The 23,928-nt window shown below is 42.4% G+C and overlaps 1 protein-coding gene across 1 annotated transcript; it reads left to right on the forward strand.

The window, feature by feature from the left end:
• The first annotated feature begins 1,553 nt into the window (after positions 1-1,553).
• LOC142217186 (transmembrane protease serine 9-like) lies at positions 1,554-23,628 on the forward strand. Its single transcript, XM_075285375.1, has 11 exons — positions 1,554-1,619; positions 4,282-4,489; positions 7,822-8,096; positions 10,650-10,819; positions 11,318-11,591; positions 11,907-11,940; positions 16,205-16,311; positions 18,761-18,965; positions 21,675-21,949; positions 22,625-22,794; positions 23,177-23,628. The coding sequence occupies exons 1-11, from the start codon at positions 1,577-1,579 to the stop codon at positions 23,453-23,455; spliced, it is 2,040 nt and encodes a 679-aa protein (XP_075141476.1). The 5' UTR covers positions 1,554-1,576; the 3' UTR covers positions 23,456-23,628.
• The last annotated feature ends 300 nt before the right edge of the window (positions 23,629-23,928 follow it).

Below are 23,928 nucleotides of genomic sequence, written 5' to 3' on the forward strand. Positions count from 1 at the left end.
ACCAGGGGATAATGTGGCACTGTACAGTGATCGCGTGGCACAAAACCCGTCTGTCGATACTTGGGGATGTCCCATTTGGACCACCAGCTAGCATGACTGTTCAATGTGGCCGCCATCATGCATGGTGAGCATGGTCAACCTATGCAGAACATGCTCGACGCTTGCGTGTAATGTCTCTGGTGAGATGCTGCGCACTTCCAACGTGATGCGGTCTTTGAGGTCAAGCAGGGTTTCGACATTCCCCCAATAAACATGCTCCTTCAAGCGTCCCCACAACCAGAAATGACAAGGAGTGAGATCCGGAGAGCGTGGTGGCCACGCTGTAGGGAATGAGCGGCTCAAAATGTGCACGAAGAGCGTTCTTCACAGGATTTGCGATGTGAGGAGGGGCTCCATCCTGCATGAAGGTGATCGTCTGCAGACACTGCTATTGTTGGAGTTGGGGAACGACCACTGTTTCCAGCATTGTCCGGTACCTCACTGCTGTGATGGAAGAGGTGGCAACCCCAGTTGGGCCTAAATCTTCGAAAAAGAACAGTCCAATTATGAACGATGAGGTGAACCCACACCAAACGGTCACCTTGGGCAAATGCAGCGGAACCCCCTCGAGCGCATGCGGGTTTTCGGTGGCCCATATGCGACAGTTCTGTGTGTTGACCGTTCCATTCAGGTAAAAATGCGCTTCGTCACTCCACAGGATATTCCATGGCCAATTGGTATCCACTTCACTCTGGCCAGAAACATTAATGCAAATGTCATGCGGGTGTCATTGTCACGAGGAAGCAGTTGGTCATGAAGGCTAATTTTGTATGGGTATGCCCGCAAGACTTTTCGTGGATCTCACTCCTTGTGATTTCTGGTTGTGGGGCCACATTGAACAGTCATGCTAGTCGGTGGTCCAAATGGGACATCCCCAAATACCGATAGACGGGTTTTGCGCCAAGGGCTCATTGTACATCGCCACATTATCCCCTGGTGGCAGACACAGGAATAGCTAGAAACACAGGCTTGCTCCCATGCACTTAGCCCCTCCTCCCTCCCCCCTGAGAGCAGACAGCTAAGTCATTTGACTTTTGAGCAGATAAGCCCAAGGGCTGTGTCAACAATGAATTGAATAAAGTAATATAGTGGACAAACAAAGCAGTTTTGCTGAAGCAATGTATTTAGGAAAAGTCTTAAATCCACATTAACAAGTAGTATAGATAGGATCCTTGTGATGGGACAACCCCTTTAATCTATGTTGTCTCCCTTCCTCGGCTGGTTTGGTGTAGTTTTTCCAATGTACATTCTGTCGGATCTGATTTCTTCTGATTCATTACCTGCATTGGACTTTGCTTCATGAATTCATGATGTGAATGTTATTCATTTACCTTCAAATAAAAAAGGTGAGAAAGATAAGGAATAACAGCAAAATATGGAAAGAGACCATAAAAGAGATATATCAATGTCTTTTTGTAGACCAAAGTTTACAGAGAGCACTCCCTGTCCATGACGCCTCTTATATTTGATGAGCTCTGAGGACTTAGCGGCTCATTGTCCAAAGAGACACAGGAAAGTGAACATCTTCTGGGGAGAAATGGTGAAGAACCTTCTCTATGTGCTAGTGGTCCTACACGTTGGTAAGAGACACTTAATATAACCATAAATATATAGCGTCTGGGGTCTTACATAGGACTGTAGGTGACACCTACTACATTATCTAACACTTACCTCTTAAAACTATCTGATCTTCTCACTCACGTTCAGTCTCCTTTCCTCTTCTCTATGGCTCCATTCACATATGTTACACAAACTACATCAGAATAGGCTGCCACAGACTGCATCACATTTTCTAGAAGGAATTAACACAACATGGAGAGGGTCTTTTCTCTTCTTCTTCCTCCTCTTCTTTTTTTCTTGGTGTAACCAAAGGAACAGAAAAAAATATCAAAAACTCCTTGTCCTATGTCTAGGTAATGGGATCTTCCCATTTGATGCAGAGAAGTGGAACCTCTACATAAAGGGGGTCTAGGAGCCACAGTCACGAGAGAGGACAGTATAAACCTGAGGATTCTTGGGGCGCTTATATTTATGCACCTTGTAGTTTACATCTTACAATTATTACATTGAATATCATTGATAGTTGATATTGTTGGGTTAATTTCAGCTACAGAGTAATCCTCCAATGTCTTGTGCTTTGTTGGGGGTCTTCGGGTATCGTATTTTTCACATTTTTAGGGTGGAAACCCAGTGGGTAACCACTTTTTAAGCGGATTAGGTTCTATTTTCCTTGGTTCAAAAGAGGAAACGAGAAATGGAAAGCCGAACACCAAAGTTAAGATTTTGAAAGTTTTGACCAGTCCTTACTTTGGAAGGTCCTTGACCAATTTGGTTTTCCGATACTTTTGTAAGATGGATAAAAGGATCATATTACAATCCAATGGCTGAGATCTAATAAAACCCTTTTATCTCCGATTAATTTTCCATATGGACTATGTATCTGGATCAGAGTTACTAGGATTTAAGTCCATGACTATTATGCATTGCTCCCCACTGAATAGATGGACAGGTGGTAACTTCTGAAATAATTTTACCAACAAAAGGTACTTCAAGAGTCCCCAAGTGATACTTGGAGAATTCCTTTCATTTTTTTAAAACACTTTAATCTGAGAGAACACCCCAAGTAGTATGTGGGAACTCCTTTGCATATTTATAAAAAATATAACAGCATGGAAAACGTGTCAACTAAAGATGAACTCCAGAAAATTTGCTTCATCCTATGTTCGGACGAAGCAATTCCTCGGTTCAGTTTGGTCTGAACTTGTTTGCATAGAACCAAAAAAGAAATTATTATGCTCTGGGGTCTCTTTGGACCCCAGAACAAAATAGGTGGAGGTCCTTCTGTTACCTCTCTTGGGCCTTCTTGTGCCATTTGTGCCTTCCTCCTGGTGTCTGATGCTCTTCTGTGATGTCATGCACCCAGGGTCACTGCCAAGGCGTGTGATGATGTCATGATGCTTAGTATGACCATGTCACTGCTGAGGCCTAATTACAGGCGCAGGTGCTCTTCTGTGATATCATATACCTAGAGAAGGAAGACACAAATCGCCAGATACTGCTAGGACCCCAGAGTCAGCGCGGCACCTCCCATGAGGCGACCTGAAGCGACCGCTTCAGGCGGCGCTATGCCGGGGCTCCAGGGTGAGGCAGTATTTTTGCTGTTCTAAGCCAGTCTAGGACAAGCTGTCCTGGACTGGCTTAGCGTCACCGTCACCGAGCGGTGGATTGGGGCGGCCCTGTGGATGCAGTGCTGCTCCAGCGGCCACCCCTCACACTTAGCAGAGAGCAAGTCCTACCCCTGCCTGCTAACACCGCCCACTCCTCTCCCTCCACTCTGATCCGCCCCTCCGCCCCTCCGCCCCTCCGCGCGGCTTTCTGACGTCCGCCTCAGGCCGCACAAAGACTAGGTTCACCCTTGCCCAGAGTATAATATCCTGAGATGAATTCCAAAAATATGGACTATTTGGGCTGATCCTGGCTCAATACTGGTTGATTTACCCATTTCTAGTAAGGACAGGTCAGTTAATGAGATCAAGAAAAAGGTCAGGTATTTTTATAAAAAAAAGTGCCATAACAACCAAAATAGTTTAAAAACTGGATGCTGTGTCCTCAGTGACCCTGGATCCCTGAGTCTTCCTTGATCAAATGTGACCAAGGCATCAGTAGAGTAGCGGCACATGGACAGTGTCATCTTGCTTTAGATTATTGTCCCTTAGGCCAGTTAAACACGACTGTCTTGCCAAAAAGTTTGATTTTTGTCTCATCTGTCCATAGGACATTCTCCAGGAAGCTTTGTGGCTTGTCAACATGTAGTTTGGTTATTATCACTTTTGTCAGATTCAAGTTATTTTTGCGACCATTGGAGGTTTTTCTTCCATTAAACGAGGCGTACCAACAATTTTGTCCACCTATGTATCTAGTCAATGCTGTGATCTTACTGGCCTGGAGAATATAGAGGACCTGCCAGTTTTACTGCACAGTGAATGCCATAAAAATAAAACCTAGAAGAAAATTGTGCAAACTTTGTTTATTTCTAATTCCCCCCATTTGGAAATATTTGCAGCTTCTCAGTACATCATACAGAATAACAGATGGTACCATTACGAAGTCCACAAATATAAGTAATATAGCTCTGTAAATAGAAAAAATGTCAACGCTATGGCTTTTGGAAAGCGAAAATTCAAAAATGACAAATGGTTGTTGTGGTGGGAAGGGAATAACGATCTGTATATTTCCTTCCAGCTCTTCTCATCCCAGTAGATGGCAACTCTGTCTGTGGCTCCCCGCAGGTTACTGACCGTATATTTGGTGGCACAGATACCGTACAAGGAGAATGGCCGTGGCAGGTGTTGCTGATTTACATTCAAGACGGAGTCGTCTTCTACTATGAATGTGGAGGTTCCCTGATCTCATCCAAGTGGGTGCTGACCGCTGCCCATTGCATTAATAGGTAAGTGCTATATTCACTCCCAGTGTCCTGGTGGAGTCGTCATATGTCTTGTTATAATTTCTTAATTCTTTTTTCTTTTTTTGTTCTATAATATACATACAGATGTAAGAATACTATTTTGTGATACTGTATCACAAGTGGTTGTTCTGTGATTTGCAGCTTATTAAAGAGGACCTTTCATCAGATTGGGCACAGGCAGTTCTATATACTGCTGGAAAGCTGACAGTGCACTGAATTCAGCGCACTGTCGGCTTTCCCGATCTGTGCCTGGTGTAAAGCGCTATCGGTCCCGGTACCGTAGCGCTTTACAGTCAGAAGGGCGTTTCTGACAGTTAGCCAGGGACGCCCTTCTGCCCAGCAGCGCCTATAGTGCTGTACAGTGTGAGCGGGGAGGAACGCCCCCTCCCTCTGCTCACAGTGCTCGTCTATAGACAAGTATTATCAGGAGGGGAGGGGGCGTTCCTCTCCGCTCCACAGTACAGCGCGATAGGCGCTGCTGGGCAGAAGGGCGTCCCTGGCTAACTGTCAGAAACACCCTTCTGACTGTAAAGCCCTACGGTACCGGGACCAATAGCGCTTTACCCGGGGCACAGATCGGGAAAGCCGACAGTGCGCTGAATTCAGCACACTGTCAGCTTTCCAGCAGTATATAGACCTGCCTGTGCCCGATCTGATGAAAGGTCCTCTTTAAGGATTTTCATAGCCTTTCATGATATTATATTGAATTGGTTCATAAGAAATTTTTGGCAGCCATATAAAGATTGTCCGATCTAAACAGATAGGGAAAAAAATAAGTAATGCCAAATCGAACAGTAAAAAACTTTTATGATTGGTCTTCTTCGCAAGGTGCAAGGGTCTAGATCGCTAATATAAAGTAGGGCAGGATAGAAATGCTGACTATGGTGAAAGTAAGGGAGATTTGGGTGATGGCTGTGCATCAGAGTTTATCCATAGATGACTCCAATTGGTATTGTCTCGGAGGGTAAGCCAAAGCGCCCAGGTGGTTCTGTATCAGTGTATATTTCTGAATTCCAAATGTGAAAGCTATTCTACTTGGGAGATCTTACATAGTAGGTGGGAGATTGAGGGTGCTGTGTTTGAGACCCAATAAAGGGGAATTAGGGCTTTAGTCGTTGTGAGCAATAGGTGGTGAGGGGACGCTTTGGGGAACATAGACCAAATTTCAGGAAAAATTATCTGAGTGGTTAAGGGAATCTTATGGCCACAGATTTGGTCAAAAATATATTGGATTTGGATCCAGTAATCCTGAATTCTTTTGCAGTCCCACCATATATGTAGGTAGGTGCCCGGGTGCCAGTTACAATGCCAGTATAATGTGGTATTGTCAGGAGAATATTAGTGGAGTAGGGATGGCATTTTTTACCATCTAGTGATCAATTTGTAATTAGACTCCGAGAGGCGAGCACACCTCAATGGGCCTCGGACTTGTCTGAGAACAGATTTGATGTTGTCAGGAGATAGTAAGATTTGTGATTTCGATTCTCAAGTACTCAGGAAGGACAGGAAAAACTTCCGTTGTTCCTGTAATAAACTAGCATATAGTAAAGACTCAGGCTCCCAGGTAGCCACCTCTTAGAGATTGGAAGATCAGGAAGTGTATGGTGGCAAATTCCGGGACCAGATTAAGTCCAGGGAATGTGGGGAGAACCCTGTCTATTCATATAGCATCATACGGAAGATTCCCAGCAGTTCTTGGGAGGGAAGGGTATGGATCGGTGGTGTAACTAAAGTCTTGTGAGACCCGGTGCAATTTTTTGTCCAGGGCCCCCTACCTCATCCCTACAGTGAATTCTTGATAGTGATGGTTATGGGTGATAAGGAGTTTAATCAACCTTAGTGTGGTTAGGATAATCTGGGGGTCTCCTTGGCTTATGGGCCAGATGGAAACTGCAATCTCAATACTGATGCCAGTGCTTATAGGCCCCCTAAGGATTCTAGACCTCGGTGCGACTGCAATCTCTGCACCCCCTCAAGTTACATCCTTTGTATTGATCCAAAGAGATCCAATGCTCTGCTGAAGGGATTCTTCATTATGATCTGCATAGCGATATCCTGGAGGGAAATATAATCAAGGTCAGAGGTGTATCTACTGTAGCTCTGGAGAGTTGAATGGCATGGCAGTAGATCCCATGGCATCTAATTTTTCAGGGAGGGTTAGCAAATGACAGACAAAACAGAGATGGGTTCCTTGCCAGATTTACTGAGATGGAGGGAGGGAAAAAAGGGAAACAAGACTAGACATCGCAACAGAGCCTAGGTGTAACCTGAAGCTCCCGGGTGCCAAGGCAAAATCTGCAGTGGATCTCCTTCCTACATTGTGTCATTTAGAATTATGGTATATTTTATGTAGCAGAGCAATCTTTTTACTCCTAGGCCAGTGACAATGACAAGAGGACATCCTCTACGTCTGGAGGAGAGAAAGTTTCACCAGAAACATAGTAGGGGATTCTTTACAGTAAGAACAGCGAGGCTCTGGAACTCTCTGCCCCAGGAAGTGGTGATGGCGGATTCATTGAACAAGTTCAAAGAGGGTCTGGATGCCTTTCTTGAACAGAACAATATTACGGTTTCTAGATTTTAAGGACACATTGATTCAGGGTTTTTATACTGATTGCCAGATTGGAGTCAGCCCGTGAAATGGGACAATGGGCATAGTCCTCATGTTTTTTTTTTTTTGCCTTCCTCTGGATCAACACTGCAGGGGACTGTAGGGTTATAGGTTGGACTTGATGGACTGATGTCTTCATCCAACCTCATCTACTATGTAACTATGTAACCTTGAAGACCTCTTTAGGGTCCAGTGACCGGTAGCAACTGTTATCTCAAGTCAATAAGAACGTACTACACGGCCATATTCACACACTCAGGATTTCAAAACCAGAAGCAAAGCCTACAGTATACAGAGAGCTGGTATAATGGAAAGATCTGTACGTCTTCTGTGTTCTAGACCCCTCCTGGTTGGCTTACATATAGTAATGCTAGGTACCCTTGTGCTTTCTGTGCCCCCAGGCAGGGGGAAACTGTTCTCCTAGCTCCCCCTAAATACCCACCCAATGAATTATTTACCTAGCAGGTGAGACTGTGTCCAGGTGTCTCACATAGTAAAGAAGTCTTGGAGAAATATATCCCTCATGGAAATGTCCTGCATAGATGTTCCCCTATCCAACCCATTTAACCGCGACACACGTCATGACATGACACATGACACGACACGTCAGAACATCACATAATAATGTGTAGATGGGTCATGTCTGTCCTGATATAAAGTTACTAGGTGTAACAATTTTTTTTTCATATTCTCTGCTCCACAGGGGTTTCTCTCCTGAGGAGTATGGCGTGCTGCTGGGAGCCCACAAACTCTCATATGACTTTAATTTTAAAAGCATTCGTAGTCTGAGAAGAATTATAATTCACCCAGAGTACCCAGGGATATGGGAGCGCAAAGGGGACATCGCTCTGCTAGAACTCTCCGTTCCCGTTAACTACACCACGTACATCATGCCCATCTGTCTGCCATCCTCCTCCGTTATCTTCCCCTGTGGCATGGAATGCTGGGTAACCGGCTGGGGTCCAATAAACTCAGGAGGTAAGAACACTTATAACTCTACAATTCATGATGATGAGAAGAATAGTGGTGTGGATTATGGTGAAGGTAGTGGTGTGGATGATGATGAAAGTGGCATGGATGATGGTGATGATAGTGGTGGGGATGATGGTGGTTATAGTGGAGTGGATAATATTGATGATAATGGCATAGAAGATAGTGATGATATAGACATGGATGAAGGTGGTGATAGTGGTGTGGACGGGGGTCATAATAGTGCAGTGGATGATACTGATAATGGTGTAGTTGGTGGTGATAATAGTGGTGTGGATTACAATGATGGTGGAGTGGATGATGCAGATGATTGATTGATTGATTGATTGATCATACGAGGGGTGATAGTAATGTTGGTGGTCATAAGGATGATGGCGACAATATTGGAAATGGTATAAACAATGATGTTTGAAATGTTCATAGGCCTGAGGTTATGATTATGGATGTAGCTATAGGAGGTTCTGGGGACGCAGAGGAATCTATATATCATAATGAACATTATACTGTGTGTAGGATTCACCATGGGACATTATACTGTGTGAAGGAGTCACTATGGGACATTATACTGTGTGAAGGAGTCACTATGGGACATTATACTGTGTGAAGGAGTCACTATGGGACATTATACTGTGTGAAGGAGTCACTATGGGACATTATACTGTGTGAAGGAGTCACTATGGGACATTATACTGTGTGAAGGAGTCACTATGGGACATTATACTGTGTGAAGGAGTCACTATGGGACACTATACTGTGTGAAGGAGTCACTATGGGACATTATACTGTGTGAAGGAGTCACTATGGGACATTATACTGTGTGAAGGAGTCACTATGGGACATTATACTGTGTGTAGGAGTCACTATGGGACATTATACTGTGTGAAGGAGTCACTATGGGACATTATACTGTGTGAAGGAGTCACTATGGGACATTATACTGTGTGAAGGAGTCACTATGGGACATTATACTGTGTGAAGGAGTCACTATGGGACATTATACTGTGTGAAGGAGTCACTATGGGACATTATACTGTGTGAAGGAGTCACTATGGGACATTATACTGTGTGAAGGAGTCACTATGGGACATTATACTGTGTGAAGGAGTCACTATGGGACATTATACTGTGTGAAGGAGTCACTATGGGACATTATACTGTGTGAAGGAGTCACTATGGGACATTATACTGTGTGTAGGAGTCACTATGGGACATTATACTGTGTGAAGGAGTCACTATGGGACATTATACTGTGTGAAGGTTGCTGTATATGACATTATACTGTGTCGAAGGACTGTTATGGAACATTATAGTAGGAGTAAATGGGGTATTAAACTGTGTGGGGGCCAGGGAAGGGGGATGCTATGCTGTGGGATGGTGGAATGTTAAACATTTGCTATGAGGCCCAGTCTTTGCTAGTTATGCCCCCAGGATGTTGTTAATAATAATAATAATAATAATAATAATAATAATAATAATGTAATTGATCGTTATAAAGATAATTATGTGAATTGATGGTTATAATGGCGATAATGATGCTGTGGATAATGGTTATAATAGTAAGGGGGCATTCACACTACGTAAATGCCAGATTATTCTGAACGTAAAACACGTTCAGAATAAGCGGCGTATAAAGCAATTCCATTCATTTCTATGGGAGCCGGCATACGAGCGCTCCCCATAGAAATGAATGAACTGCTTCTTTCACTACGAGCACTCCCATTGAAGTGAATGGAAAGCGCTGCGTGTACGGCTCGGCATGAGCAGAGCTTGCCGTATACGCCGGCACTTCCCATTCATTTCTATGGGGAGCGCTCGTATGCCGGCTCCCATAGAAATGAATGGGAACTGCTTTATACGCCGCTGATTCTGAACGTGTTTTACATTCAGAATAAGCTGCCGTATACGTAGTGTGAATGAGCCCTTATAATGTAGGTGATAGTTATAATGGTGATGATGAAGATGTTTATGATAATGATGATGATGTGGAAGATGGTTATAATGGTGATCTTGTGAATGATGGATATAATATTGATAATGATATGGATGATGGTTAGAATGATGATGATGATGATGATGATGATGATGATGATGATGATTTTATCTACTTCACGGTTTTTCATTTCACAAACTACAAAAACTATGATACACTTCCCATAAATTATTATAAAATATTTCTCATTTCTATTCTAACTGATGCTGTTCAGAAAGTTCAGGAGAAAAAACAATAAAGAATAAGAAATTGCTAAAACCTAGGAGGATCCTAAGGAAAGTTACAATATCTCAATGTGAGAGTTCGGGCTGCAAAACAATCCTTCATGGGGATCTCCCACTTGGTTAGTCTTCTCATTTTGGTGTGCACTTTTCATCAATTTCAAGAACCTTATTACCCCTATAGCCACATTGGCCAAGAGACCTATGAGATAGTAATGGCTGCCCCAGTTATACCCAAGACTCTAGACATGGACAGAGGTTTGGATCCATCCTACATGAGATTATTGAGAAGATAAAGTGACTCAATGATGTGACTGCTTATTTTCTCAGTGAGTTTGCCGTCCCCGATGACTCTCCAGAAGGTGATGCTCCCACTGATCGACCACAGGACCTGTGACTCCATGTATAATGTAAACTCCGCAACCAGCAGTTCTGTTACCATCATCCAAGACACCATGATATGTGCTGGATATTCGAGAGGAGGAGTAGGCCCCTGTCAGGTGAGACCCCATTACAAGAACCATGACTTTAATCTCTGTAGTTTATAATAACGGAAATATTAGTTCGTATTCCATCTTATAGCTGTGTGAAAAGGTTGGAATACCCCTGGTTAAAGTCATTGGGTTTTATTTGTCAAAATTCAGTAAGGTCTAAGTAACCTATTAAGTTGGAAGTACCTTGTTTGGCATTGTCTATCTATTAACCAGAGGAGAGAGTGGCTACAAAGAGCACCTCTTTCTGGAAGATCCAGATCTACTCCATGTATTTATGGATACCCATTTGACTTTTACTACCATAATTTACAGTGGATTTCAGGATCCATGTGGTAGTGCTGTAGAGGAATTAAAATTTTCATGGGCTTGCTGGCACTGGGTCTCTATATCAAAGTTTCATTACATATACACACACAAGTTTGGTCTAAACTGAAGCTTGCTGATGAACCTCATGAATATTCACAAAGTTTACCCATCAACATTAACCATATTGTTATCTCACAGTCAGACTCTGGAGGACCTCTTGTGTGTAAGGTCGATGGAGCCTGGTACCAAGTTGGTGTTGTAAGCTGGGCAGAAGGATGTGCTTTACCTAACCGCCCTGGGGTGTACACCCTGGTATCCGCCTATCAGTCCTGGATCCAGACATACGTACCAGAACTGAGTTTCCACAAGCTGACCAACATCACACAACCAACTGCAAAATGCAGTGGAAACATGAACGTGTCCTGTTATATGCTGACCCTTCTCATTGTAACAGTCTCACTGGCCACTCGTAGTTAACAAATTCTGCAAGTTTTATTTCTTCATTGACATCGGATTTGAAACTTTTCCATTTAAGCCCTTAACAAAAATGTGTAAAATGTTTTTCAGTAGTATAAAAATATATTTTATTTCATTTTTCATTCATGCAATAAATAAAATTCTACTGCTTTGGCAGAAATCTAGTCCTTTTGTAGAAGAATTCAGGTCATGGTCTTCACCAGACATTGTGAGAAGAAGACATTTCTTGAATATGGATGACAATATAGGGAGTTCACTCCTGCGATTCTCTGTTTTTGTAATTTCTTTATGATTGATTTTATCATTTCAGACATTGATTTGTTTTGGTCCACACTGGGAGATTAGTGAAAGGCGAAATCCACAAAGGGGTTTCTAACCATAGAATTCCAGAATGACAGTCCGATCCTCTTTGACCTTATTCAGAAACTGGTTCCAAGTAGAGATGAGCAAACAGTGAAATGTTCGAAGTTTGATTCAAGTAGCCGCTCAATACTCAACTGTACGATCGAACATCGAACCCCATTATATTCTATGGGGAATAAATACTCGTTTAGGGGGAAACCACTGTTTGACTCAGGAGGGTCACCAAGTCCACTATGACACCCCAGGAAATGATGCCAACACCTCCGGAATGCAACTGGGACAGCAGAGGAAGCATGGCCAGCACTGCTACATCTCGGCATAGGAATGCACTGACCAGCGTTGATTGGCTGAATGCCATACAGAGTACAGCTTTCGGCCAATCACGTTGGTTCTGCTGGAGGGGGCGGAGTCTAAGATCGGTCCACAGCAGTCTCCATTCTGGTCCGATCTTAGACTCCGCCTCCACACAGACGAGCCTCCAGCAGAACCACCATTGATTGGCCGAATGCTGTACTCTGTATGGCATTCAGCCAATCAACGCTAGTCAATGCATTCCTATGGGAAAAAGTCAGCTTGTGCATATCGTAAGCTGGCAGGGATCCCGACCAGATAGAGCCCCAAAGAGCTGTGTGAGTAACATTCCCACCTAAATAAAGGTAATCCCTAGCTAACCCTGCTTGTACATCTATCCCTGTCTTACAGTCGTTCACAGTCTCATATGAGCCGGATATTAAATCCACTGTTCGTATAAATTGGAGGTCACCTGAATTAGTCAGCCAATTACTTTTTCCGATTTTTTTTCAATGCCTCCGTTGTCGTAGTTCCTGTCCCACCTCCCCTGCGCAGTTATTGGTGCAAAAAAAGCACCAGGGAAGGTGGGAGGGGAATCAAATTTTTTGTGAGTTTGCCACCTGGTGTTCGACTCAAATCGAACATCTCGAACAGCCTGATATCCGATCAAACATGTACTCGATCGAACGCTGTTCACTCATCTCTAGTTCCAAGACATTTCTCACAATCTATTAGCAGGGACTACATAGTTCTGTCATACAGATGATACTTGTAGTCCTGGCTCCAATAACAAACATTCACCCATGGAAGCTCCAATGGTTGGGAACATGCTAGAACCTTATAACTATAGGGTAGAGAATATTGCAGACTGCTAGTACTGATGGGATAAAGGTTTTAATTCTATCATAGTAAAAGTAACTGTCTGGTATGAGATCGCCTGATACTGGGCTTTTCCTGGTCTCACAAATTAAAATGCAATTAAAACACACAAAACTATGATAGTAGAAAATATACACCAATATTATAATGTATAAAATATTCCCAATAACAGACCATATTGATGACATAATGGCTGGTGATTCCTTCAGAAGTACCAAAAGGGTCAAAGATGATGTGTCAGTAAACTCTGTAGTTGTCATGTTGGTCTGGGTCAGATGGAGAAGGAAAGGAATGAGTACAGCCAGTGCTTAAATTGGGAAAGTTTTTTTAGGGGGAACACTCTCATCATTTATGTCCCATAGTGGCCCCTAGACACACTATAATGCCCATTGTGGACCACCCATGAACAATTATTATACTCTGGGTCTTTTTAGACCCCAGAGTATAATGATCAGAGACCCAGGGGAGATTACAAACATAAAAAACACTGTAACTTATCTCTCCCTGGTTCCAGTGAACTCTCCGCAGATGTCGGCCATCATCAATGATGTATGAGGTGTCGTGTGAGCAGGGGCTTGCGTCGCTACGCATAAGGATGCAATTCCCGGCCCGTGTGATGTCTGGGACGTCACCAAGTAGGCTTGAAGCATTTCAGAGCCAGGAGAGGTAAGTAACAGTGTTTTTTATGTTCTGCTTTGGGCCAATGTTCTGCGTTCTGGCCCAATTTAACCACAAACATAGAAGATGTCACCTGTGAGTGACTGAAGCTATAAAGGAGTTGTCACCTCTGCTGATGACTCCGTCCTTGTATTACCTGTGAGATAAATTCTGGAACATGTTTACTTACAGAAGTGTTATTCCTTACTGTCCTCTTGGCTCGACATGACCAGATATGTATATCACAGGTTAAGAAGATATTCTAAAAGCAAGACAATTGTGATCTGTTAACACAAAGAGATATGCTACCGTAACAACAAAAATAGAAACGGACATCTTTTACTGCTATACTGAATAGCTGCTCAGTCATGCTTGCAAATTCCTCTGCATTATAAGGGTGCATTCACACTGAGTAACGTGCCGTGTCACCTGGCACGTATACGCCGTGTGAGATTTTGAGCGCCGTATACACTCCCATTGATTTCAAATGGAGTTAGTCTCGTATACGCCGCGTTATTTTGCGGCCGCAAAATAACGCGGCGTATACGATCCAGGCGCCCATTGAAATCAATGGGAGCGTATACGGCGCTCAAAATCTCACACGGCGTATACATATTCATGTGAATGCACCCTAATACAGGTTTCTTACCAGTGTGCATGCGCGGCGAGATTTCCCATATGTGATGCTTGCTCTTCCTCATAATCACGTCACAGTTGTCAGAATTTCATAATATACAATTGTACAAAGAGTTACCCCACTGGTAAGACGTCCCTATAAATGTTTTGTACTATTAGAAGACAAAGTCATTGACTAACTATCTAGAATTACTCAAGAATGAAATAAGGTATCTAAGAGGGACTTATTTTTTACCTAATAGCTGATTGTGAACTGCCATAAAGATTAGAAAGGGTTAAGGTTCGGCAATCCCAACCAAGTTTGAGGGAGGAGGGGAATTTATTATGGCTGGTGTTTCCAACTTCAGTCTTAGTCCATTTCTCCATAGGCATGAGGCAGCAATAGACAGGAGCTGACTCATTGAGATCTAGTTCGGTTTCCTAGACACGTTCTGTGCAGACAGGGCGAGGAGATAAGCTGTGACATCATACATTGTTAGTAGTGATGCAATGATGAGGAATTGTGGGTGTTATCTGTAGAGTAGATGTACACTGATGAACAATTGATAGTATAGGTCAGCATTATGTGACGTGGGTGGGTTCTGGGGGTCAAACCCCCCACAGATCACATAATGAGGTTCCACCACTCTCCAGGCACCAGAAGCTACTGGAGTGGATGGGAAGAACATGAAGTCTACTCTTATTCATGTAGTAGAAGTGGTGCATGTTCTGCTCCTATTATATGAATAGTAGTTTCCAGTTACTGTGCACAGGGTCAAAACATTGGACCCACATAGATCAGATACTGATGACTATATCCTGGTAATAGATCATTAATATGAAGAATCCATATGTTCCAAACAGGGAACCTTATCTCTTATTTGATGACAAGTTGAGATTTCTATAACCCCTATACGTAGACCTCACACCAAAACTGGCTCCGCTTTGGCTTCTCCTTAGAAACTTCATCTATAAAGCCAATAATCCCCCTACTCTTATGATCTCAGCTATGTAACTACTCATTTCCCTCTAAATAGTGAGAGACAGAGACCCCGTCCCCGACCTATCAATGTGAAAAGCCAAAATGAACCAATTGTTTCGATTTGAGGAGTTTTTGAGTTGGCAGTCACACAACAGAGGCCTATTCCTCCTCACTTGGAAACCTTGAGCTGAATATAAATCTTGATACTGTAGGTGTGCTCTCTAAGCCTCAGTTCACATCTGCGTTCCAGCTATTCCGTTCCCCTATCCGCATGAAATATGCATAAAGAAAAGTCCTGCAAGCAGCACTTTTCTCTCCATATAGTGGAAACCACACGGACCCCATTATAGTCTATTCAGACAATCTATGGAGTGACATCCCTATCCTTGTGCACTACTCTCACTAAATCAGATGTTGGTTCAGTTCCTCCTGGTGATCGTACACCCACCTGTGAAGGTTCAGGCGAGTGGGGCCTTGTAAAAGAAATACCGAAACACTTGACTTCTGTTTTTTCATTATCTTTATTGTAGTTTAGAAACTGTTGAAAAAAAAAAAAAAAAAAAAAAAAAAGAATTAATATTGAGCAATGATAATTTACCCAGGGATACATCATTGTTGGACTTTGCTTCATGAATTCATGATCTGAATATTTTATTTGAGTTATTTATTGGCCTGCAAATTAAATGGTGAGAAAGATAAGGTGTAAAATCCCAACAGCAAAATATGGAAAGAGACCATAAAATAGTAATATCACAGTCTCTGAGCAGACCAAAGTTTACGGCGAGAACTTCCTGTCCAAGACGCCTCTTATTTTTGACCAGCTCCGAGGACTTAACGGCTCACTGTCCAAGGAGACACAGCACAGTGAACATCTACTGGGGAGAAATGGTGAAGAACCTGCTCTATGGGCTAGTGGTCCTACAAGTTGGTAAGAGACACTTAATATAACCCTAAATATATAGCGTCTGGGGTCTTACATAGGACTATAGGTGATATCTACTATATTATCTTCCAATTGTCTCTTACCCAACTATCTGCTCTTCTCACTCACTCTCAGTCTCCTTTCCTCTTCTCTATGGTTTCATTCACATAAATTACACAAACTACATCAGAATCGGCTGTCACAGACTGCACAGTATTATATTTTCTAGAAGGAATTAACACAACATGGAGAGGTTTTTTTTTTTTCTTTTTCTTTTCTTGGCGTAACCAAACCATAGGAGAAAAAAAGTATCAAAAACTCCTTATCCTATGTCTAAGTAATGGGATCTTCCTATATCATGCTGAGAAGTGGAACCTCTAGGGGGTGTAGGAACCACAGTCACAAGAGAGGACAGTATAAACCTGAGGATTCTTGGGGTGCTTATATTTATGCATCAATTTCACCTACAGAGTAATCCTCCATTGTCTTGTGCTTTGTTGGGGACCTCATGCTTCATGATTAAGTTCCTCAATCACCCTTAACTTCTTGGGGAGACAACACAAGGACTATGGATGTTAAAAAGGTCGATACATTGATTAAAAGGTTTAGCTTTATGGTAGCCATAGACAATTCCTCATCATAGACAATTCCTCGCACCTTCTTAACCAAGGTCCCATCAGCCAGCCCAGATCTCCTTCAGTGAAACGTTCATACTAGATGGGACATGCACAGGAGGTCGTTCTTTCCCTCGGCAATCTCACTCTAGAAGGTGGTGGTCTATTGTGGTACTGTTCCTTTTTATATAATTACTCTTCATGATTCTGTTATCTGATGTATTTTCCTCCTATTCTATTGTTTATTTCATGTGTTCCACACTGAGCTGTGGAATAACAATGGGATCAATAAAGTCTTCTCTTCTCGGATTGCAAATCATGTATGGAGACAAGACAATACTTCATTTTGACTAATCTCCAGATTAGTTGTAAATTTCCCAAAGTTTAGCCCATTTACTATTAGTTTGAAGGGCAAAGGGGAAAATTTTGTTGGGTGATTTTCTGAAGAATTAAGTGAAATCAGCCACTTTGCTAAGAGAAGTTGTGTTTTCCATCATGAGGCTATAAAACTTGTAGAAATTAGAGGTATTAACCCCCCTCGTTGAGTCATAAGATCCCCAACCCAGATGGTGTCTCATTAATATCATTCACATCAATCAATTTTGTAAATATTCTTAGTATTATACTATTACTCAGTATCTGACGCCGATTGTTGGCTATTCGCCTGGCTGCAGTTACACCTACAGTTGTCCTTGGCTACCATTATGTCATTCTGCCAAATAAACTCAAAACCTCAGAGTCAGTACTTGACTTATCAGCTACTGGCCACCTCCAGAAAGAGTCACTCCATACCGACACTTGATATCTCTAAGGCTTTTGAAACTTTTGACCTGCCCTTACTTTGGAAGGTCCTTGACCAATTAGGTTTTCAGATACTATTGTTAAATGGATAAAATATTACAATTCAATGGCTGGGATCTAGACTAATACAACTTTTTTTTTTATCTCTGATTAATCTTGAATAAAGGAACTATATATCTGGATCAGAGTTACTAGTATTTAAGTCCATGACTTTTATGCATGACTCCCCACTCAAGGAGGGTGGGAGGAATAGATGGACAGGAGGTAATTTTACCAACAAAAGGCACTTTAAGAGTCACCAAGTGCTACTTGGAGATCAGGGCTTTAGGGAACAAATTTCCCAAAATTGAAACCAAGCTGCGTTCTTGCTCGGTAGATAAAGAGTTTGGTATACAAAAATGGCATCAAACGAAGGTGTATTAATAAAAGATAAAGCATTTCAAGGTTTTTGGTGGTATATAAACACCACCTCTTCCTCAGATCTTTAGATTCAGAGATCGTAGAGCATGCCCGATTCTATGGAGACACAAACACAGTGGAGACCTGATGGCAATGACCAAGAGTGACCATGGCATTTGAAGAACAGAGTCACATGAGCACTGTCATGTTAACTTAGATTGCTGCCCATTAGCTCCCATACATTACCATGATGGCTGGGAGCTAATCAAAGGCCTGTCATTGTAGAGCTTCTAGGCAGCTTGTAACAGAAGTGAATGATCAATTCTGTGATCATTCCTATGGAGAATATAGGGGGCCTGCCACTTTTACTGCACAATGAACGCCATAAAAATAAAACCTACAAGACAATTGAGGAAACAGCTTTTTTTTTCAATTTCCATCATTCTGAATTGTTTGCAGCTTCCCAGTATATAATACAGAATGATAAATGATACCATTATGAAGTCACACAAATGTAAGTCATCATATAGCTCTGTAAACAGAAAAATGTAAAAGCTATGGCTTTTGGAAGGTGAAAATTCAAAAATGACAAATGATTGTTGTGGTGGGAAGGGAATAATGATCTGTATATTTCCTTTCAGCTCTTCTCATCCCAGTAGATGCCAACTCTGTCTGTGGCTCCCCACAGGTTACTGACCGTATAGTTGGTGGCACAGATGCTGTGCAAGGACAATGGCCGTGGCAAGTGAGCCTGTTGTATATCCAAGCAGGAATCATCTACCATAAATGCGGAGGCTCCCTGATCTCATCCAAGTGGGTGCTGACCGCTGCCCATTGTGTTAATAGGTAAGTACTATATTCACTCCCTGTGTCCTGGTGGAGGCGTTATATATTTTGTTAGAATTTTTTTTTGTTCTTTTTTCTTTATATGGTTTTACAATATACTAGCAGAAGAACCTGGTTATATTCTTTGTGTAGTGGCCCCATAAGAATAGGTTGGTTGCTATGGAAACCTTGTGTCAAGCTCTGCAAATTTCCATTGGTCCATAAACATCATGTGATCATGTGTATCTCAGTTTGGATATCAGTAAAAAACCTGTGTTCACTTATTTTGGAAACCTGGGGTAAAACTGTGTGTATGTGACCTTGTGTAACAATATCATCCACAGCAACCTGCCCTTTTAAAGCTGACCAACAGCAGTGAAAAAAAATGGCTGGGTTGTTATTGAGACCTGGAGTAAAACTGTGTGCATGGGGAGACTAAGCACCTGCGAGCTTCTATTGGCTGATAAAGGGACATGTGAAAGTGTGTACGGCAGTTGGAATATGAGTGAAATACTTGCAGGCTTGTATTGGCTAATGCAGGTCATTTTTTGGGGAAATACTGTATCTCAGGAACAGTATGTCCTAGAGAGCTGAGACTCAGACTAAAACCTTCCCGGATGCCTTGTGTACTTGTGTGCCAAATTTGGTGAGGATCAGTGCAGTAGATTGGTCGTGCATAAAGAACAGACAGAAACTCAATATATATATATATTGTGATAGTTGAGGTTATTTAGCAGCAAAGGTAAGCGGTGTTCCTGGGTTTACAGAGGTGTTGGTGGCGCTGGGTGCCAAATAAACAGCAGATCAGGTGGTACAATCCAAAACAGCCTAGCCCACACACAGGGCACTACCTCACTTCTTGAACCCTGTCTATTCTACCAAGGGCAAGATACTTTGCTGAGGTTTCATCTCACCAGTCTGGTTCAAAGTCCTTTCTGGAATCCAGTCCTCTTGGGACAGACCGTCTGTCTGTCTCTAACTGGTCCAAGGTCCACCTGTGTCTGCAGGTCACAATCTGTACTCTCTCTCTGGAGTTAGGCTCCTTCTGGAATCCAGTCTTCTTGGCACAGGCCACCTGCCCGTCTCCAACTGGTCCACAGTGCACCTGCTCCCTGCAGGCCACTAACAGCACTGTCTTGCTGTGTGCACTCACTCCGGAGTGGAGCCCCTCTCTCAGCTATGGGTGTAGTCAGAGTCCTTTTTAACCCTGTTTTGGGCCGCTCTATAGCACCCTCTAGGTTCATACCCTTACAATATATATATGAGAGAGACTTACAGATGTAAGAGTACTATTTTGTGTTATTGTATCACAAGATGATGTGATATCCTATGGCTTTGCTTTGTGTGGCCACCCAGGGGTTGTTCTGTGATTTGCAGCCTGTAAAGGGTTTGGGTATGAATCCAAAGAGGGCAATCTATATAGTATGAGATCTCTGAATGACATTAGGAAAAGGGCCAGAGGGAGCGGAAGGAGTTGTTTAGCCCATTGACAAGTATTATACAGTGCTCTGGTGACGGCATTCTTTGTTACAGTCTACGTAGTGACATTCTGGGGGAGCCATATAATCAAAGTAAGAGGTGTATCTACTGTTTTACCAGTCTAAAACTCTGGAGAGTTGGATGCCATGGTAGTATGCTATATTTCACTGTTTCACTGTCTTTTCAGATTTGTGTTTCTTCCCAGTCAGTACAGATGAATAAAGTTTTCAAAAAATGTGTGTTTCACTACCCACAAATCATTATTATATTCTGGGGTTTCTTCTGATAAATAATACACAGCTCATACTCATCCTTTACCACCACTCTAGGGCTCTGCTATGGAGTATGGTCTTCTTTCCCTGCTTCTTTCTGCTTCCTTTGGCCTCTTGGGTGACATCACTGGCTGTGGAATGGAGCGATAAGACCTGTCATTGGATCTCATTGGTCACGCGTGACTACTGAGGTCCAATCACACTTCTGATGTCACCCAGGAGAGGCCAGAATATGTAGGGAAAGAAGACTAGACATCACAACAGAGCAGAGGTGTAACTTGAAGCTTCTGGGCTCCAATGCAAAAAAAATTTGCAATCTTGTGTCATTTGAAATTATCATATCTTTTATATGGCAGAGCAACCTTAGAGGCCCCTTTAGCATGCTCGATAGCAACTGTTATCTCTGCACTATCTATTGCTATACCCCTGCCATGGAGCCACAGAGAGGTGAGGAAAAATGAGAATTAGCTCTATAATTTTTTACAACTCCCTGGGATATATGACAGCATTTCTTGTGGATACATTTTGAGAATAAACTATACTACACGGCCATATTCACACACTCAGCATTTCAAAACCAGAAGCAAAGCCTACAGTATACAGAGAGATGGTATAATAGAAAGATCTGTACGTCTTCTGTGTTCTGGACCCCTCCTGGTTGGCTTACATATAGTAATGCTAGGTACCCTTGTGCTTTCTGTGCCCCCAGGCAGGGGGAAACTGTCCTCCTAGCTCCCCTTAAATACCCGTCCTCTGAATTGGTTACCTAGCAGGTGAGACTGTGTCCAGGTGCCTCACATAGCAAAAGAGGAAATGTCTTGCATCGATATTCCTCTATCCAACCCATTTAACCGCAAAACACATCTTCTTGGTATTTGGAGAAGAACATGACATAATAATGTGTAGTTGGGTCATGTCCATCATGATATACAGTCACTAGGTATAACAAGTTGTTTTTTTCATATTCTCTGCTCCACAGGGATCCCTCTCCAAAGAACCATGGCGTGCTGCTGGGAGCCCACAAACTAGAAAATGACTTCTCTATTGAAAGGATGCATGGTCTGAGAAGAATTATAATTCCCACCGAGTACACAGGGGCAGTGAAGAGCAGAGGGGACATTGCTCTGCTAGAGCTCTCCATTCCCGTTAACTACACCAAGTACATCATGCCCATCTGTCTGCCATCATCCTCCGTTACCTTCCCCTGTGGTATGGAATGCTGGGTAACCGGATGGGGCACAATATCCTCAGAAAGTAAGAATTCTTATAACTCTACAACTCATGATGATGAGGAGAATAGTGGTGTAGATGATGGTGAAGTTAGTGGTGTGGCTGATGATGAAAGTGGCATGGATGATGGTGATGATCGTTGTATGGATGATAATGATGAGGATAGTATGGATGATGGTGATGGTGGTGTGGATTTGGGTGATGGTAGTGGTGTAGATGATGATGAAGTTAGTGGTGTGGATAATAATGATCATAGTAGTATGGATGATAGTGCTATGGATCATGGTGATAGTGGTGTGGATCATGATACATTTCCCATAAATTATTATAAAATATTTATAATTTCTATTCTAATTGATGTTGTTCAAAAAATTCAGGAGAATAACAAAAAACAATAAGGAATAAGAAATTGATAAAACCTGGGATAATCCTAGGGAAAGTTAAGATTTCCCAATGTGGGAGTTCAGGCTGCAGAACAATCCTCCCACTTGGTTAATCTTCTCATTTTGTTATACACTTTTCCTCATTTTACAGAACCTTATTACCCTAGTAGCCACATTGACCAAGAGACCCATAAGATAGTAATGGCTGCTCCAGTTATGGCTTAGGCTCTAGACAGGTACAGAGGCTTGGCCTCATCCTACATGACATTATTAAGAAGATAAAGTGACTGAATGTTGTGACTTCTCATTTCTTCAGCGAATTTGCCGTCCCCGATGACCCTCCAGGAAGTGATGCTCCCACTGATCGACCACAGGACCTGTGACAGTTTGTATCACATAGACTCAGCGACCAGCAGTTCTGTTACTATCATCAAAGACACCATGATATGCGCTGGATACTCGAAAGGAGACAAAGACTCCTGTCAGGTGAGACCCCATTACAGGAAACATGACTTTAATTTCCATAGTTTATATTAAAGGAGATATTTCTGGTAAGTATGGAACACTCCTGGTCAATTTCATTGTGTTGTTTAGTCAAGTACCCTATTAAGTTGGAAGTATCTTGTTTCGCATTGTCTATCTATTAACCAGAGGAGAGAGTGGCTACAAAGAGCACCTCTTTCTGGAAGAGCTGACCACTACTTTCTGGAAGAGCTGGCCACTACTTTTTGGAAGAGCTGGCCACAGAATATCAAAGTTTCATGACATACACGCACAACAAGTTTGGTCCAAACTGAAGCTTACTGATGAACTTTATGAATATTCACAAGGTTTGCCCATCATTTTTAACCATATTGTTATCTTACAGGGAGACTCTGGAGGACCTCTTGTGTGTAAGGTCAATGGAGCCTGGTACCAAGCTGGTGTTGTAAGCTGGGGAGAAGGATGTGGTTTACCTGACCGCCCTGGGGTGTACACCCTGGTAACCGCCTATCAGTCCTGGATCCAGACATATGTACCAGAGCTGAGTTTCCACAAGCTGACCAATATCACACAACCAACTGCAAAATGCAGTGGAAACATGAACGTGTCCTGTTATATGCTGACCCTTCTCATTGTAACAGTCTCACTGGCCACTCGTAGTTAACAAATTTTGCAAGTTTCATTTTTTCATTGACATCGGATTTGAAACTTTTCCATTTAATCCCTTGATCAAAAATGTGCAAAATGTTTTCCTGTAGCATAAAATATATTTTATTTCATTTATCATTCATGCAATAAAGAAAATCCTATTGGTCTGTCAGAAATCAAGTCCTTCTGGTCCAGATCTTCAACACAGATTTCACGCCAACGATCATACTTTCTATATGAATAACCAATGTGAATATTATGTATGTTGCTGGTCAGACAGATTGTATTGGTCCATACAGGGAGATTGGTCAAAGGGGAAATCTAATTTTCCACCATTGAATTCTAGAATGATATACAGTCTGATCCCCTGATTCCTAGACATTGGTCACAATCTATTAGTAGAAACTAAATGGTTTTTTGAAGGTTTCCAATTTAGAGTTAAAGGGCTTTGCCATGCCAAAAACCCCAAACGTTAAGGTTGGAAATTAT

Source organism: Leptodactylus fuscus, chromosome 8 (assembly GCF_031893055.1).
Source record: "Leptodactylus fuscus isolate aLepFus1 chromosome 8, aLepFus1.hap2, whole genome shotgun sequence".
Taxonomy (NCBI): domain Eukaryota; kingdom Metazoa; phylum Chordata; class Amphibia; order Anura; family Leptodactylidae; genus Leptodactylus; species Leptodactylus fuscus.

Excerpts from the sequence above, each read along its gene's own strand:
- LOC142217186 (XM_075285375.1), top strand. The coding sequence starts at position 1,577 with ATGGTGAAGAACCTTCTCTATGTGCTAGTGGTCCTACACGTTG. Across the intron at positions 10,820-11,317 it reads GAGGAGTAGGCCCCTGTCAG|TCAGACTCTGGAGGACCTCT; the intron begins GTGAGACCCCAT and ends GTTATCTCACAG. Across the intron at positions 16,312-18,760 it reads GCTAGTGGTCCTACAAGTTG|CTCTTCTCATCCCAGTAGAT; the intron begins GTAAGAGACACT and ends ATTTCCTTTCAG.